The sequence below is a fragment of the Triplophysa dalaica genome, chromosome 24, assembly GCF_015846415.1.
Source record: "Triplophysa dalaica isolate WHDGS20190420 chromosome 24, ASM1584641v1, whole genome shotgun sequence".
Lineage (NCBI taxonomy): Eukaryota > Metazoa > Chordata > Actinopteri > Cypriniformes > Nemacheilidae > Triplophysa > Triplophysa dalaica.
The window spans coordinates 5,742,421-5,758,037 of NC_079565.1; the positions used below are offsets into that span (position 1 = coordinate 5,742,421).

General features: G+C 39.2%; 2 protein-coding genes across 2 annotated transcripts in view; one reads left to right on the forward strand and one right to left on the reverse strand.

Annotated features, from left to right (window-relative positions):
• The first annotated feature begins 7,676 nt into the window (after positions 1–7,676).
• Positions 7,677–10,603, forward strand: dbx1b (developing brain homeobox 1b). The gene is made up of 4 exons (XM_056740242.1): positions 7,677–8,107; positions 8,298–8,399; positions 9,731–9,933; positions 10,026–10,603. The coding sequence occupies exons 1-4, from the start codon at positions 7,747–7,749 to the stop codon at positions 10,335–10,337; spliced, it is 978 nt and encodes a 325-aa protein (XP_056596220.1). The 5' UTR covers positions 7,677–7,746; the 3' UTR covers positions 10,338–10,603.
• A 520-nt stretch (positions 10,604–11,123) lies between these two features.
• Positions 11,124–15,617, reverse strand: part of nav2b (neuron navigator 2b) — a 55,707-nt gene continuing 51,213 nt past the window's right edge. The window contains 7 exon segments of the mRNA XM_056740458.1: positions 11,124–13,295; positions 13,427–13,630; positions 13,733–13,851; positions 14,000–14,196; positions 14,370–14,441; positions 14,544–14,698; positions 14,871–15,106. Of these exon segments, the coding sequence (XP_056596436.1) occupies positions 13,170–13,295; positions 13,427–13,630; positions 13,733–13,851; positions 14,000–14,196; positions 14,370–14,441; positions 14,544–14,698; positions 14,871–15,106 (1,109 nt within the window). The 3' untranslated portion in view covers positions 11,124–13,169.

The following is a 15,617-nucleotide window of genomic DNA, read 5'->3' on the forward strand; positions in this document are numbered from 1 at the left end:
TACTAGTTCTGATGTTTGATGAGTTTACGAACTTTCTAAAATAAATAGTAATAAAGAATGAGAAAGTAATCCTAAACTTTTGACCTGTAGTGTAACTTCGCTGTGCCATCAAACTGGATGTCACTTTTTTGTCTATAGCCTATATAAAGTATTAAACACAGTATTTCTCTACCCACAGCCTATGCTCAGCGTCACGGGCAGCTGCACAAAAAGTCTATCCATCTCGACTCAAAACAACAGTGGGGAGGGGAAGAGACTTTCTGGCCTCTTAGAAGGCAGCCTCTTGAAGTCGGATCCGACAGTCGGCCCAGGGTGTTGATTATCAGCCCCCTGCCAGAAGACAGGATCGCGTGCCTGAACCATTCGCCACCTCTGGTTGAGGGCCGCCCTTTCGAGTGCAAGTCAGACTGTGCTCTGAGAGGGCGCAGAGAATAAAAGTCTCCTGCACCGTTGTGGACACCCAGCGGATTCCCATTCAGTCATCGACCTCCATGAATACGGCAAAACCTGCGTCGAAACTTTCGAACTCTGCATCACGTTCGTCTGAAGCCGAATGGTGGCCGTCCGTTTTCACAACTCCCCCCACCGGTCCTTTGTTCTCCCTTTGGCCTTAATAGTCTTTAGATTGCGCTTTGACCTAGCGAGGGTTATAGACTGCTGAAAGACTCCCTTTTGTCTTCAGCACTGAGAAAGGTAAGAAAAGGGCAAAAGTAGTCAATAAAATAAAAAAAAAATTGAAAATCGATTGCGGAAATTGCATGCAGCTAAAAAGGAAGGCACGTTTAAAGGAAAGAGAAGTGCATGATTATTACTGTCCTTGAGTGTGTTTTTCTAATGAATACTCATTTGATCGCACAAGTTATTAGGCCAAGTCTAGCTCAAAGGCTGTGCTTGCCATATAAAAATATACAGGAGGATCCATGTTTTATTTAAAATCAGATTTATTATCTAGGATAAGAAAGGGCCCCATAAAAATGTTAGGACGGCCATTGAGAGTACCCTGGCCCTTTGTGAGCAGGCCCCCTCCTCATCTGAAGAAGGAATGATTTCATGACTGACTGAGAATGAGGAACAGCCTCAGTTTTCAAGTGACTCCTTTCCTGACTCTCTCACTCTCTCTCTCTCTGTCTCTGAGCAGTAACACCTACATTGTATGCATAGAGACAGAAAGCATTCAATGGCCTCAAAAAGAAACCCCATTCACTTCAAGGCAGCTGGGCAGGCCAAGTGTTCAGCTTGCCTTTTTACTCATGGATGGGTTTTTGTGTGAAGCTTGAGTAGAGGCCTCTAGCGCTTCTACTTTAAGGAAAAAAGACAATAAATTTGTCTTGTGGGGCGTTAATACTGCCCAGTTCTTCCATATGGCTCTACACTGTAGCCAATATACAGTTGTGTTAATTTTCGAGACAGTTTTGTAGCCTTCAGGGTTGATTCTTTATGCGTTTTCAGCAACACACTGCCAGGGGTTTGAACAAATGCCAGTCTTGAAAGAGGGTCTTTAGAATGTATAGGAGGTCAAAGGTTTCGCTGGAATGTATAGATCCGTGATGCCATCAGTCTTGACCATTAGCAGACAGCAGAAATTAACACTAAGTCTAGAGTGGCTGTTCACTTTATGAAGTCCCTCTTTGGCCTTTTTTCTTTTCTTTCTCTACCTCCACTTTTAAAGCATTGTGTTTCTCTCAGCCTCGTCCTCATTCACCGCAATTTGGAGGGACACATTGAGGACAGATCTTTTTAGCTTTTTGGAGAGGACTTTATGCAATGGAAACATGGGAAAGGGAATTTAAGAAAAGTGTTACTTGTTCTATGGCTTTAAAGATTCAAGGTGTCTTTCGAGGATGCTTGGATTTATATACGAACCTGTCTGGAGTGATTGTATTTCTGACAACTAAACCAGGATGGCAGTGCAAACCACACAGGAGAGATTCAAGCTATGTAAACACCTGTGGCTGATGCTTTATCCTCATTAGGAACTGGAGATTAGCATTCATCTGTCCTGCACACATTTCCAAAATTTCTGAAGAAGTGGCCTTAACTTTGATGTACGCCAGAAACAAGGCTTTCGGGGTACAGAAACAGCTTATTAGCAGAGGCTTTCTTTGGGCTAGAGAGGTAGGAAGCCAATATCATGCACCTCTTCAGGAAGTGTGCTGTGAAAGCACGGAGCAGTGGGGAATCCGACTGGATTCCATAGGACCAGCAGGCTCAGCCGCTGGTATTATCCTCTCTGGGCAGGAGATCCAGAACCAGAGGACGCCTGCTGGTACTTCCCCATGCCTTTCGAACTCGCGCCCTGCGACACACAGAGAGGAGATTAAGATTAATCTCAGGTCCAACAGGCAGATATTAACACCATCTACCCTTCAACCTTCAGTCTTTACCGGAAGAAGCAGTACCGCCGCATCTGTTTCTGGAGGTTGAGGAGGGTGGTTGATCACATGATAGTGTAAGACATGGATTAGGCCAAGAGAATGAAGACTGGTTCAAAGGACTGGTTTTCCAGTTTAGAGAATATAAAAAAAGTTCTGGAAGCAAAATAATGTCTAGTTTGTGTCTACTCTCTGCTCGCAAAGCTGTGAATACTTTCCAATGTGGTATTGAATTGCAGTTTGATATATATGATGTTGACATATTCAGTACACAAATATATAATAATATAGATAGACGTTATTAAAATTCTGTCACGAATAGACTTTATTTATGAACTAAATCAAACCAATTTTTGGTGGGACCACAGCTTTTGTCATTGGTTGCACATGTTTTTTAAGGTAGTTTTGTGCTGTAGGTTGTTTCTAGCACCGTTTTCTTTTTTATATTGATAGAACAACTCCTGTCCATTGTGTGATAGTGCCAGTGTTGCCGTCCAAGAAAGGGGAGACTTGTAAACTGTTAAATATATCTAATGAATTACATATTTAACTTATAATAAATACAACAAATAATGTGTCTATCCTATAATACATGTGGCATAATATTAGTTTTAACCAATTGATCTGTACATAATGAATCTTCATTTTTTACCAAAGGAGAGCAATTATTTAAAATGAGTAATAAAACTGTATTACTGCTAAAGAAAATAAATGCTAATGTAATCCAAAGAATACACAATTAGTTCAAAAAAGGGCTCAACATACTGTAGCAAACAAAAGAGAGATTTAAAAACTAAAACATGACAACAAAGCCCACAATGAAATCCCATTTGGAAGTGCCACCGTGTGAGAGTTCACGTCACTTAAGGCGAATTACACCACCATAGCACATTTGCTTTGTTGTCCGGTGCGACATATTGCACCAGCAGTGGGAAAAAGCTAAATGTCATACTCTAACTTTTTCTCACCCTTACCCCTGTTTGCTTATCCCTGTGAGAAAACCCTCTCCTCCACAATATACACGTTTATTTCGCACGTTTGCGTTCATTTCTATCCTTTTAAGGCCTGTCCAGGGAGAAGCGCAGCGCACACACACATACGCAGATCTTGAAAAGGCAAAAGTTCTTTGCTGTTATGCAAATATAGCAATCTGTAAATGCTGTGAGTGAGAGTTATATTTGAATTAAATGAGGCTTGGCCTTTTCATAACACTGAATTGCACGCCAAAGTCTCAATACAAAATCCCCACGCCAAGGCCATGCATATTATGCATTTGACGAAATGTGAACTGACACAAATACCGTGGCTCACTTTCAATCCGATTACTCGGCTAAACCACATCAATACCAGCCAGCCAACGGGCGCTGGCGTCCCCCATTCAAATGGCCAGTGAACAACCCTGGCTCCTCCTCAGTACACAAGCGCCTTGGCCACGTCTGCTTTGCCCCATGTTCAACTTATCAGGCATGCTCAATAGAACCCTTTCGACAAGGTTCTTTCCCCTGCTCTCAGAGTACGGGTCTAAAACAAAGCTAAAGATTGTGCTGATGGCCTCATACTCTCCAAACCGCCTTACAGCCCCACAAGCATTTAGCTTTAAATAAAGAGCCCCCCTTTATGGTCTCAGATTTTTTCTTGTCTCATCTTAAAGCTCTTTGAGTGGCTTTCTAATGTGCTTCTTTATTACCATCAAGAAAAATGGCACAGGTTAGCATGACCGAGGGTCATTTTTTTGCAGCAGTGATTGCTTGTTAGCAACAAGCCTTTAATTTAAAGTGGTCTTGACAACCACAAGGATTGTTCCTTTTTTATTAGCTGCACAGGGACGCTTGGGCTTCCCCAGAACAGTATTTAAGAGCTATTTACAAGCTTTCCCAAAACCTGCCAGGTGCTGAGGACTCTGAAGAGATTTGCTGTAACTGTGAAACTTTTATGAGATTAAACTGAAAATTAAATACTTTTGCCATATTAATGTTGTCTCAGCCCCCATGATCAATCTAGATTTGATTTAGATTTTTTAAAGAAAATCTTAAGGATAATAAAATAAAGAACATATTTTTTCTTTAAGAAAGAATAAAGTGAATGACATAAGAAAATGTGAAGTATACTATTCATAGGAAATTGGTGTCATAATATGTTAAATAATATATAAATTAATTAATTAATTGAAATTTTTTAAGAGGTTTTAGAAATAGTTAGGGAATTTTCTGAAAATTACATTGTTGGCTATTTTAGCAATTCATCGAAATAAAAAACATTTTGTCCTTCCTTGTTACTATTATAGTTATAATAGTTACCTTGTAAACTATTAGTTTAGTCGTAAGTCCTATAGGCTTAAGTATAATTGATTGTGTTAAATGTTTTCTAGGCGTAATACATTTAGTGCAAATCACTTTTATTTGTTGCACAATTTACCGCAGTAAAAGTATAAATTACAAACGACCAGGTTAAAACATTCATAAACTTTTGTTTTTGTTTATTTACAGATTATATTCTTTGTTTTGTAAATCAAATAAGTATCCAAAAGTGAAATGAATTTACACTGGTTTTAAAGTTAAAAACTGTAGGCCTATTCATTGTAATTTAGCGCAGACATTAGAGTTGCTAATGCTGTCTAACCGACAGAACAGGTGTCTGGCGCAAATCTAAACGCTTTGTTCTGAGACTTGAATTTGCTCCGTGTGTTGGCGTTATGTTTAATGCAGAGTTAATATCAATTTAATGCCTGTCAATGCTCCTCTGTATTTTGGCACTTGGTTAATCTCCTCAATGTTCTGCCGTCTTCGGATCTAGAGAAACAGATGCTGGGTCTGCATTAAAGGGGTCCGATAGAAAGAGCGCGGCTTAAGATGTTAAAAGCCAGACTCAAATGCAATGTTAAAATATCACATAATATTAATAATAATACAAACAAAAAGTTGCAAGTATTATTCTTTTAATTAAATAATAGTATGCCTAAAACAGTAATATTAATAATAAATCATTTTAATGATTATTGTTATTGATTGTTATTATTATTATTATTATTATTACTAGCTTTAATAGTAGTGTTTAATACGTTGGAAATACACCAAATAATGTTCGATTTATGCTAGCTGTTAAACTGACCATACATGGGTAAAAATACATTGTCTCTCAACACAATCTGTCAGGCAAAGTCACGCCCGTTAGTTTATGTCTGGAGGATGGAGGGCACATTTATGTGGATATAATATCTTAGAAATGTGTCTTTAATGGGCTTAATTCAGCGCCCGACCAGCTGCACTCCCTTTATTTGGTAAAGAAAAAACAATCGTGCCCGCCTTGGAAAGCAAGCAGAAATTAGTTTCGGTCACCGAGGCTAAGCTATATTTCCTGCAAACCATCTGCTTGATAGGTACAAAAGAAGGATTTTCAAGTGCAAGAGAAAGAATAAAGTGCTTTGAACGTGCAGCAGACCTCTTGGTTTACTGAAGGTGGTGAGGTGTCTTAATACGACTGCCCCGGGCGGTGCTAAAAACGTGATGCAAATCTAACGGTCCTATTATTTTGTTAAAAAGGGAATAATTACATGGTAATCACATATGGTTTTGATTTTGGCATGTCGATAAATGTAATACTTGTTTAAGCAGTATGCAGAAAAACAAAATAAATATAGCCAAAAATGAAAAGAATTTAACTGAGCCATTTAAAGTGCCAAGAAAATATACTATAATTATAATTGGATAAAAATATGAAATGAGCTTTTTTCACTTCAGATCGCCTTTGCATAATGGAATTAACATAATAAAGCTACTTTGACTGTTAAACGTTTAGAGTCCTACTCTTTGTTGCCCACGATACTGGGTCGTATTGGAAGTGTATTGGGAGTACACTTGTCCCGCAGCATCTCCACACTCTACAGCGATGCCCCCCACAAAGATTTCTCTTCTTTTACTAAGATGGTTGCTAAGACTTCTTAAGTTGGGCTAAGAAGGCTTTTCACCTGATCCCTTTTAAAATGTTCTTAAATATTGCCAAAAGATCCAGTAGGCTATTACAATCCATTCGTGCAAATGGAGCAACGCCTGGCGCATAATTTCATGGAGAGTTAGTCGCCGTGTCATCGCTCACGCGGTCTATGTCTTCCCCAGTTCTTTTTTATCCAAATCAAAGCACACGAGTTGACTCCGCGGAGATAAATGTGAAGGTAACTGCAGGAGAAAGAATGGTTAGTGGGACAAATCCTGACAGAGCAGCGGTCAAACCCCATTAGTCACAGGTCTTAGCCACAGGCATCGGGATTCACCTCTTTGGTGCATCTGACAGGAGAGCGCGTCTGTCCCAATAAAACCCTCCAAGGAGAAATCCTTTTGTTCTCGCTTTTTTCGTTTAATAATATATTTTATCGGTAGGCGTTGGCCATTTTACCCCTGCGGTTAAGCAGCAATACTTGAAAGGTTGTGCTTTGCCATAGCACATTAAACCTTATCCACGTGTGGCACAGCATGTTCTCTGACCCAACTCCTCTCACAATGAAATTCCTCTTTTTACCCTCTGTAAGTCAATGGAAGAAAATGTGTGTGACCTGTGAGGCCATATTCAGTCAGCCGTGTACAATAATATTCTTTAGATGCGTATGTATTTAGATGTATCCATCTGCACCATCTATCATCTGTCTATATAAAAATGTCACCGTTTCTCAGGCATCAAAATAAATATTAACTCTGTGCGCAAACATCAGAACGTTTTATGATAAATATGAAACACGTTTTAGAAGAAATAATAATTAAACTACCCTGCATTGGCTTTTTTGTTTAACAATAATGCAATGTTGGTCCAGCAACTATTTAGTCATTTTAGTTATTCGTTTTTATTATATGTCTCATTTAGCATGGGGCTACTTAGTTAAAAATAATAATAAATCTTTAATCTAACATTTATGTCTTTCCTTTAGTTTTTGCCTATTAGGCCGTATATCTGTAAGACAATTTCCCAATTTGACCGTTCGGTGGCAAAACCGAATTGACATTTAACTGCCAACTTTGTAACGGCATATGATGATGCTGGTTAACCATTTCAGTGTCCCTTGTTACACTTTTTTTGTAAAGAAACTTTTTTTCTATGGTTTACTTGTGAAGTCTTATCCAATCTGAAATTGTTGTTTTTTCTGTCCAATCAGGGCGCGCAGAGTCTCGAGTAAACGGAACTCATGGGGAGAATTTGGTTGAACTTCATTGTTAGAGCTGTCACCCCAGCAAAGGCTTATCCAGCGGTCCACTATAAAACCCCTGGAAAAGAGAGGGACGGGCAAGAGCTCCTTCAGTCTGCCCTCTTGGACTCTAACTAAGCACGCCTCCACAGAGAGAGACAGCAGCTACACGTGAATTCTACGCTTTCCGACGAAAACGGTGCAATGATGTTGCCAAGTGTTTTTGCGCCACCAGCTATGTATCCGAACTTTTTGCGGCCCTCGGCGGCTCTTTCCTTGCCACCCAGTTTACACTCGGCGTTTACCACGCACTCGAGCTTTCTGGTGGAAGACCTGTTGAGGATCAGCAGACCTGCAACCATCATGCACAGGAGCATTCCTTCTCCAAGCGCATCTCTTCCGGCCACAGGAGCCACAACTTTGAATAACTCTTCTGAGATCCAGGTCGCCAGGTTTACATCTTTGCCAAAAAGACCGAGCTCGCCACAAACGTCACTTACCAATAATGACCCAAATTACTTGAAATTTGGAGTGAATGCAATTCTCTCGTCAACAACACGCAACGGTAGGTTTCTCTTTATGTACATTTAATGTCATACATACATGCCTGTGTATGCATGAAATATGCCTGCATAATGTATAATTAGTTGCCTATAGATTAAGGATCCGATAAGGCATCCATTTCTTATATATGTCATAACGAAGAACCATTAATATAATGCATTTCATTTGATTGTGTTTATTTTGTGTCACAGCTTCACTGCCACCATCAGTACACAGTTTGACGGCAAAGACATTTCCGTTTCCTTGTTTTGACGGCTCATTCCACCCATTCATCAGAACATCATATTTCCCAGGTGGGTCATCTATTCCTCGTATATGGCAATTAATAAAAGTCGCTGTGTCATTTCTTAATTTGGTAAAACTGATGGGTCCTAGAACCTGCGTCCAATGCCGGAATTTGTAGGACATTGTGGAATCAGTCTCGCTAATTTGATGCCCTATTTAGCAAACGCAGTGACTGCTGACATTTTGCACTGCTTACCCTAATCCACAAATTAGCCGGAATTGTCATGGTCCCAATTTAAGGCGGGTCCGCTCTCACAAGCAAACTGTTGGCGTCTCTTCATCGCTGCCTTTCCCACCGAGCCAGTGTATTAGTTACTGATTGGCAACAATGCTTTCAGCACCATGACCAATTGGTCAGCTCCCTCTGGGTAGCCACACACAGACCCGTCGTTGACTTAAGCATGCTGCTGATGGGCATTTACCAGTCATGGACTAATTCCCCTATTAGCTTCCATTCAGTGTTTCAATATTCTCACAAGACCACATAGCGTGTGGGAGAGTCTTCACAGGACGTCCTAGCCAAAATGTAGGTTTCATGCCTAACATGGTGTACTAGTCCTAATTACTGCCTCCTCAAGCAATTTCAATTAATTATATAATTGAAAAATAAGAATCGCCCTAAAAAATTCAAGGATAACGACGCGAGTGTTGGACCACTTTAAATATTGGGCATGCTCAAATAAAACCAATAAAATGCGGGCCTTTTTGCGTTAAGCTTCATGTCCATCACCCCAATGAATGCGTGCTACACATAGTCTTTGAAAGTGGCTTATAAAACGTTGTGTGGATCGTGCACTCATTCAGACCAACGATAATAGACTGATTCCATTCACGGCAGTGTGAATACGTCAACAAAACAACTTGAGCGGTATGAATGGCTTTTCGTGTCCATTTAATGAAAATATTTGGGGGCAAACATAGTCCCCCGCCATCAGTATTCTTAAAATGTCCCTGGCATGCCGTTGTGTTTAGTTTTAAAGTGTAAATCTCTTTTGTGGCCGTAATATATGGCTTTAGAGGCCTGTCCTAAGCCTTTTTCAGTCAGTTCATTACTACACAATTACCGTCCACGCTTCATTAGCACCTCTATCTTTCACTGGAGCGCTCTGAATGACTGCTCGCCCTTGTTACCATACCAATGCTTTTGGGAACCAAGCAATGTGCTAATTAGCTTCCTCGTTCCTTATCACTCAAACGGGCAGCTTTAAAATAGGCATTAAAGCTCAACTTTCTATCCAAGCCCGAGAGCAACTTCCTCTTCTTGAAAAAGACGCGTTATGCCAGACCCTAGAATATTTGGATGTAAATCTCATAGTATTGAATTTCTCTCCTTTAACAGCGTCGTCTTCACCAGTGCCTATTCCTGGAACTTTCGCATGGCCGCTCACAGCCAGAGGGAAGCCGAGAAGAGGAATGCTTCGACGGGCCGTCTTCTCGGACGTTCAGAGGAAAGCCCTGGAAAAGATGTTCCAGAAGCAGAAGTACATCAGCAAACCAGACAGAAAGAAACTGGCAACGAAACTTGCCCTCAAAGACTCTCAGGTAGGGTGACGATGTCCATGGTCTACACTTTTATAGTTTGAGGTAGCCTACACTGGTGTGCTTACGTTTCGCTAACGACGCTTTCTCCTCAGGTAAAAATCTGGTTCCAGAACCGAAGGATGAAATGGCGCAATTCCAAGGAACGAGAGCTTCTTTCGTCAGGTGGATGCAGGGAACAAACGTTACCGACGAAAATGAACCCCAACCCCGACTTGAGCGACGTCGCGAAGAAGTTTGATAGCGACGCGGCTCTGAGGGGAGAAAGCCCGCGCGCGCCTTTCTGCCATTCCCGCGGAGATCACGAGATCATCCGCGACTCAGATTTACATTTCACGCCATCTTCCGTCTCGAGCAAGCACTCAGATTTCTCCGAATCAGAAGACGAGGAAATAAATGTGTCATAATCACATAAGATGACTGTGTTTAGTGAAAATTTATGTTTATAAATAACTGAAATATCAACGCATTTCTTTGACTTGCGAGCATTTCCGCTGAAAAGATACATTTGATTATTTTATTATGTTACTGCTGCGTTTTTGCCAGCTTGTAATGTCTTTTTTGTATGAATATTTTGTATTGAATTTTATACCAAGATTTTTTTACTATTTCTCCGGGATGTTTTTTTGTAATCTTAAATGCGTAGAAGGCACATTTCTAATTTAAAAGTTGTATATTATTTTGTATACTGGTGTTTGTCTTTGTAAAGATGTATTGTATATAGACTTGAAAAATATTTTACACATTAAAATTGAAAAATGTAATTTGCTTGTCTTCATTTTAATTGCGTGTTAAAGGTATGATATTGTTGATTAAACCTACATCCTAAAACCATGTTGCTTTAAAGGCTATAGATGTTCTGTTAAGTTTTTAACTGGGAGTAGGTTACAAGACATTTTTGTTTCTGAGGTTCTGATCTGAATTTGCATACAACTTTGAGGCTTGATTGTTATTTACAACAAAACATTGGAGATGCACTATCATGTGCCTTTATTTTAGATATTTAGATATAAATGATTAGAAAGTGAAGAATGAAAAACTTGTTTGAATTTGTTTTTATCATCCCATAGTTGCACTACATTCTTACACCCTGTGCTCAATTTAGATCGATAACCCTGAGACTTCTTTTATTAACTTCTTGAAACACAAACAAAGTTCACAGTTTGCTATGAATAACAGACAAAAACTGAAAGTTGGATAGGAAAATCACATTTATTTTAAAAAGTGTCACATGGGAGCACTAAAATTTAAAATCAACTCAACAATTTTACAAAAAAAATTATTTTAAGACTAAGATTTGAGGCAAAATATTTACAAAAAAATAAAGTACAACTGAAAATATACAAAAACAAACTCAAGATTCAGTCTTATTTCTAAACTTATACCAGGAAATTCATGTGAAAGTAAATACACTATTTTCTTCTTGTGCTTCATGATTTTCATTTAAACTCTCATATTATTATACTGACATAAACTTTTTCACATGTATATATAATAAATCGGCAGTACTTGAGACCCAGCTAGATTATTGGCAGTGTCTAGGAAAAATATAGCAAAAACGACTAAAATATCTTCCAACCATATTTTTGAAAATCATAGGTGTGATAACCTAAAGCATTTCATTTTGTGTTTAAAATAACATGCAGTCACCCAAATAAAGATACCCTCTGTAGTATCTATTTGGACCGCATGCAAATGTGGGCCATGTTAATGCTCCTGAGGGGGCCACTAGACACCCTAACCCTCAATTCAGAGTAAAGCACATCACACGCACCCATGGGCCAGACTTTTTTTGAATGTATGTATATCTACCCCCAAAGATCTTTAGTGTGTAGTCCTCAATGATATGCACAAAAGAAGGACCTTTCTTCTCTCAATAAGTATTTTGGATAAACACACTCTTACATAGAGGACTCTCATTTGTCCTTGCCCGAAAGCTGTAGAATTACAATTATTTGGAAAGCATATGATTTTACAAAAGCATAGTCAGTATTGTGCATTGGTCTTCCTAATTGTAAAATCATTGCAATGTAAAAATCTTATTAGCAACCATGAAAATGCAAGTTATTACAAAAGTGCTACCACTGTTATTATTAAAAGACTTACAATGTGAAGCCACATTGGCTGAACCTTCTATAAAATTTCCTTTTGAGTTTCCTTTAAGTACTTAAAAAGGATTTTCAGGCACCCTCTATTTCAAGTAGTTCAAAACTTGCAGAAATTGACAGCCGACAGTGTGGCTTGAGGTTCTTTAGATGGTTATGATAGATGTCTGTGATATGTTTGGTACTTTATTTGTCAACAAATTCTAGTCCAGCTGACTAAAGTTTACCAGTCAAATGAAAAGTAAAAACTCTTTAAATATAACAATATTGCATAGAGGTTAACGTTAATGTAAACAGGTGTCCTGTTAACTAATGTCTGTGACATAAAAAGAGGCACACATAATTCTCTGAACATAAGATGAAATAAATTCACAGAAGATCTTGATAGCTTTCAATATTTTCATACTTCTCCGAACAACACGAGTCTATTGTTGCCAAAAAGCAACTAGAATATAGTTCATTGATCACTATTAGATCACATACATCGCACGATTTGAAACCTATAATGTCTCGGTTTTGTGTAAAGTTACAAATCTGTAACGCATACGCCAGGTAGCACCTCATAATAGTTGACAAAGGCGTAATTATAAAACACCAAAGATATTCACTAGTGCATTAAAATCACCCAAAATGAGATCCGGTTAAAATGTTTAGCAAGAATTCTATAATGATCATTTCAAGCAAACTATTTTTCCAAGAATGTGGCTTTATGGGGTGGTGTGCAACAAGGAGGTGCCTCCTCAGACATAAAACGCAAAGTTATACTGCCATCTACAGTCCATTTCAGGAAATTGTTTGGTTCTGATTTTTTGTGTCTATAAAATACTGATTTTATAACATCGGAGGAGTCTCATTCCAGTGGATGTGCATTCAGGGTTTGTGTACCTTTCTGTAGAATGATGATTTATAGGCTTACCAGCACCTTTATTTCCATGAATGTACAGGGTTTCCTGCACCCTGGAATTGTTTAAAACAAAACTTAATATGAAAAATGAACCCTGGTCCCAACTGTATTGTAGAGCAAGGTGCTAGAAACACCCAAGATCATGGGTTTGATAACCAGGGAACGCGCCTACTGATGAATTTACACGTTTGCTTTGAAAACGTTTGCCAAACGCATAAATTAATTATTGTTCACAGTGTAGATTCTAATGAAGAGTCCAGCACATCATCTTGGTGACTATTGCTGGTGGAATCACTGTCATAACTCTCTGTGCCTGTGCAGTGGGCCGTCTCCTTCAGTCTCATTAACATGTTCATCTGTGATCATAGAAATAAGTGTCAAGGTTATTAAACTGTAATTGAATTCCTAACTATGCAAATCACTATGATTATGGTAAATATGGAAATTGTTTACTCCATAAGTTAAAACAATACGGATGAAATCGTACCAAAGGGTCTTCCTCTGATTTACTCTGAGTGGGTTGTTTGCCTGGACTGCCCTCTTGCGACAGAGAAAAGCCGTCGAACCCCACGTCCTCCGGCCGGAGTCGCAGCAGCGAATGCCACTCGTGCTGTTGCGGGCTGGATGCCCAGGGAAAACTTTCAATGACCCATTTAGCCGGATCTTCCCACGCTGCTTTACGCCCGTACATCTGCAGAAAACGCAGAGGACAGGTTCACTACAATGCAGCATTCATTTGTTCACTTAAGCACGTTTTCTTAGTAACACATAACAGTTGTGAAGATCCTCATACTTGTAACCCTTCTCTCACAGCCTCTAGCATGTAGGGAATGATGGAGTAGTTCCACAGGTCAGTGAACCACACCCTTGAACCCTCAACATCCATTGGGCAGGACAGGAAGAGCCGCGGCCCTGTGATGGACATGCAAGAGTTAAGATTCATAAATGAAATATTATATTTTAAATTATACAAATGGTATTGGTAAAGTAAAAAATATGGTTTTTATAAAATATACTTCTTTGGGCAGGCATGCTCTTATATGTTTGTTTGTGACCTCACCAATCGTGACATCAGAGGAACTGTGTGTTTCCAGGAAGCGGTTGAGATGATGCCAAACAGACGGCATCCATTCGATAATTTTAACAAGCTCCCCGTTCCTTACACGACTGCTGATCTCTGTCTCCAGAAGCTTCCGGTGTAGGAAACGACCCAGAAAGCCTTTCACAGGCTCGGTATGATTGGCACATAAAATCCATCTGAAACATAAACAGACGAAACATGAAACCAGTTCTAACCATAGACTCCATGCGATTCGGATGGGCCCTCTTGTGGAGACCGATAGCATAGCAATCACCATTTAAGGCAGCTGTTTACAGTTGTTAAGAAACAAAAACTTTATTTTTCAAATGTAAACTGAATGGGATGGTACCTGAAATTCTGATGAAGCTGTAGGTTTGGAGTCGGTGAGGGAGTTTGATTCATGGTCCCAATGATGTACGGACTGTGAGAGAATGTTCAACATAGTTGAAGTTACCATGAAACACAAACGTTTAAAGCAAAATGACAGAAATATGCGATTGATGTGTGAAATGAGTTTGCTCACCAATGACGGTGTTTGCATTGGAGAAGGCCACTGAAAATCTCTCCCAAAGAACCGACGTGGTGCAGGTTGTCCAGAATAAGAACCACAGGGACGCCCCCAAGCCGTCCACTGCTTTTACATAGTTCAGCCAGGTTAGACAAGTACTGCTTCAGCTCCTGTATAAAAAAAAAAAACATACATTTTACGGAATAAAACACTAATGAACTATAAACTATTGAATAATTGAAATGTACGGTTAATGAATTTCTGGTGGTAATTATAAAAAAGTTTTAAAAACACATTTCATTGTTTATAAATACAATGCCAATGGGTTAAATAGTTACAAACCTTTGTTGTTTTGTTATCAACATTGAAGGTGGTGATGGGCTGGTGTTCTAGTTGCTTTCCCTCTTTAAGTACCATGTATTCGGCCAGTCTGCTAGCCAGAAAACTCTTTCCAGTCCCGGATGGTCCTGAGAAGATGATTCGTCTGTGCTCCTCAAGCTGAGATATGTATCGCTGCAGAACGGGCTTTGGAATAAGCGTCTCAAATGCCAAACTGTCCTGACTGTCAAGAGAAAAATCTGCAAATGGGAAGAATTGCTTTCAGGTCATTTCTTTCATAACACCACATGATATTTGGATTTTTCACCCTCATGTTGTTCGAATCCAATTTATGTCTTTCTGGAATGAATGCCAACGGTGAATTTTTAAAGAAGCGTGATTTTAGCGGCATCTAGTGGCGAGGTTGCAAATTGCAACCAACAGCTCACTCCACCACTCTCTTTGGGAGCACTAAGGTGGCTCTTGCAGGACAAAGATGTCATCACGTTTTCGCTTCTTTGTCGAAGGAGAGTGTGTAGATAGAAATAGCTCATTCTAAGGTAATACAAACATAGCGCTTCATTATATAAGACTATTATACACCCCTGAACACAAATTTATGTATATTATGCTGCATTTCTGTCAATAGATTATCCAAAAAATAATAATAATAATAATAATAATCACACATTGGACCTTTAAAGACAATGTTAGACGTTTTTTTTTTTTCAAATAATGAAACTTAATGGGGACATGAAAACGACACAATAA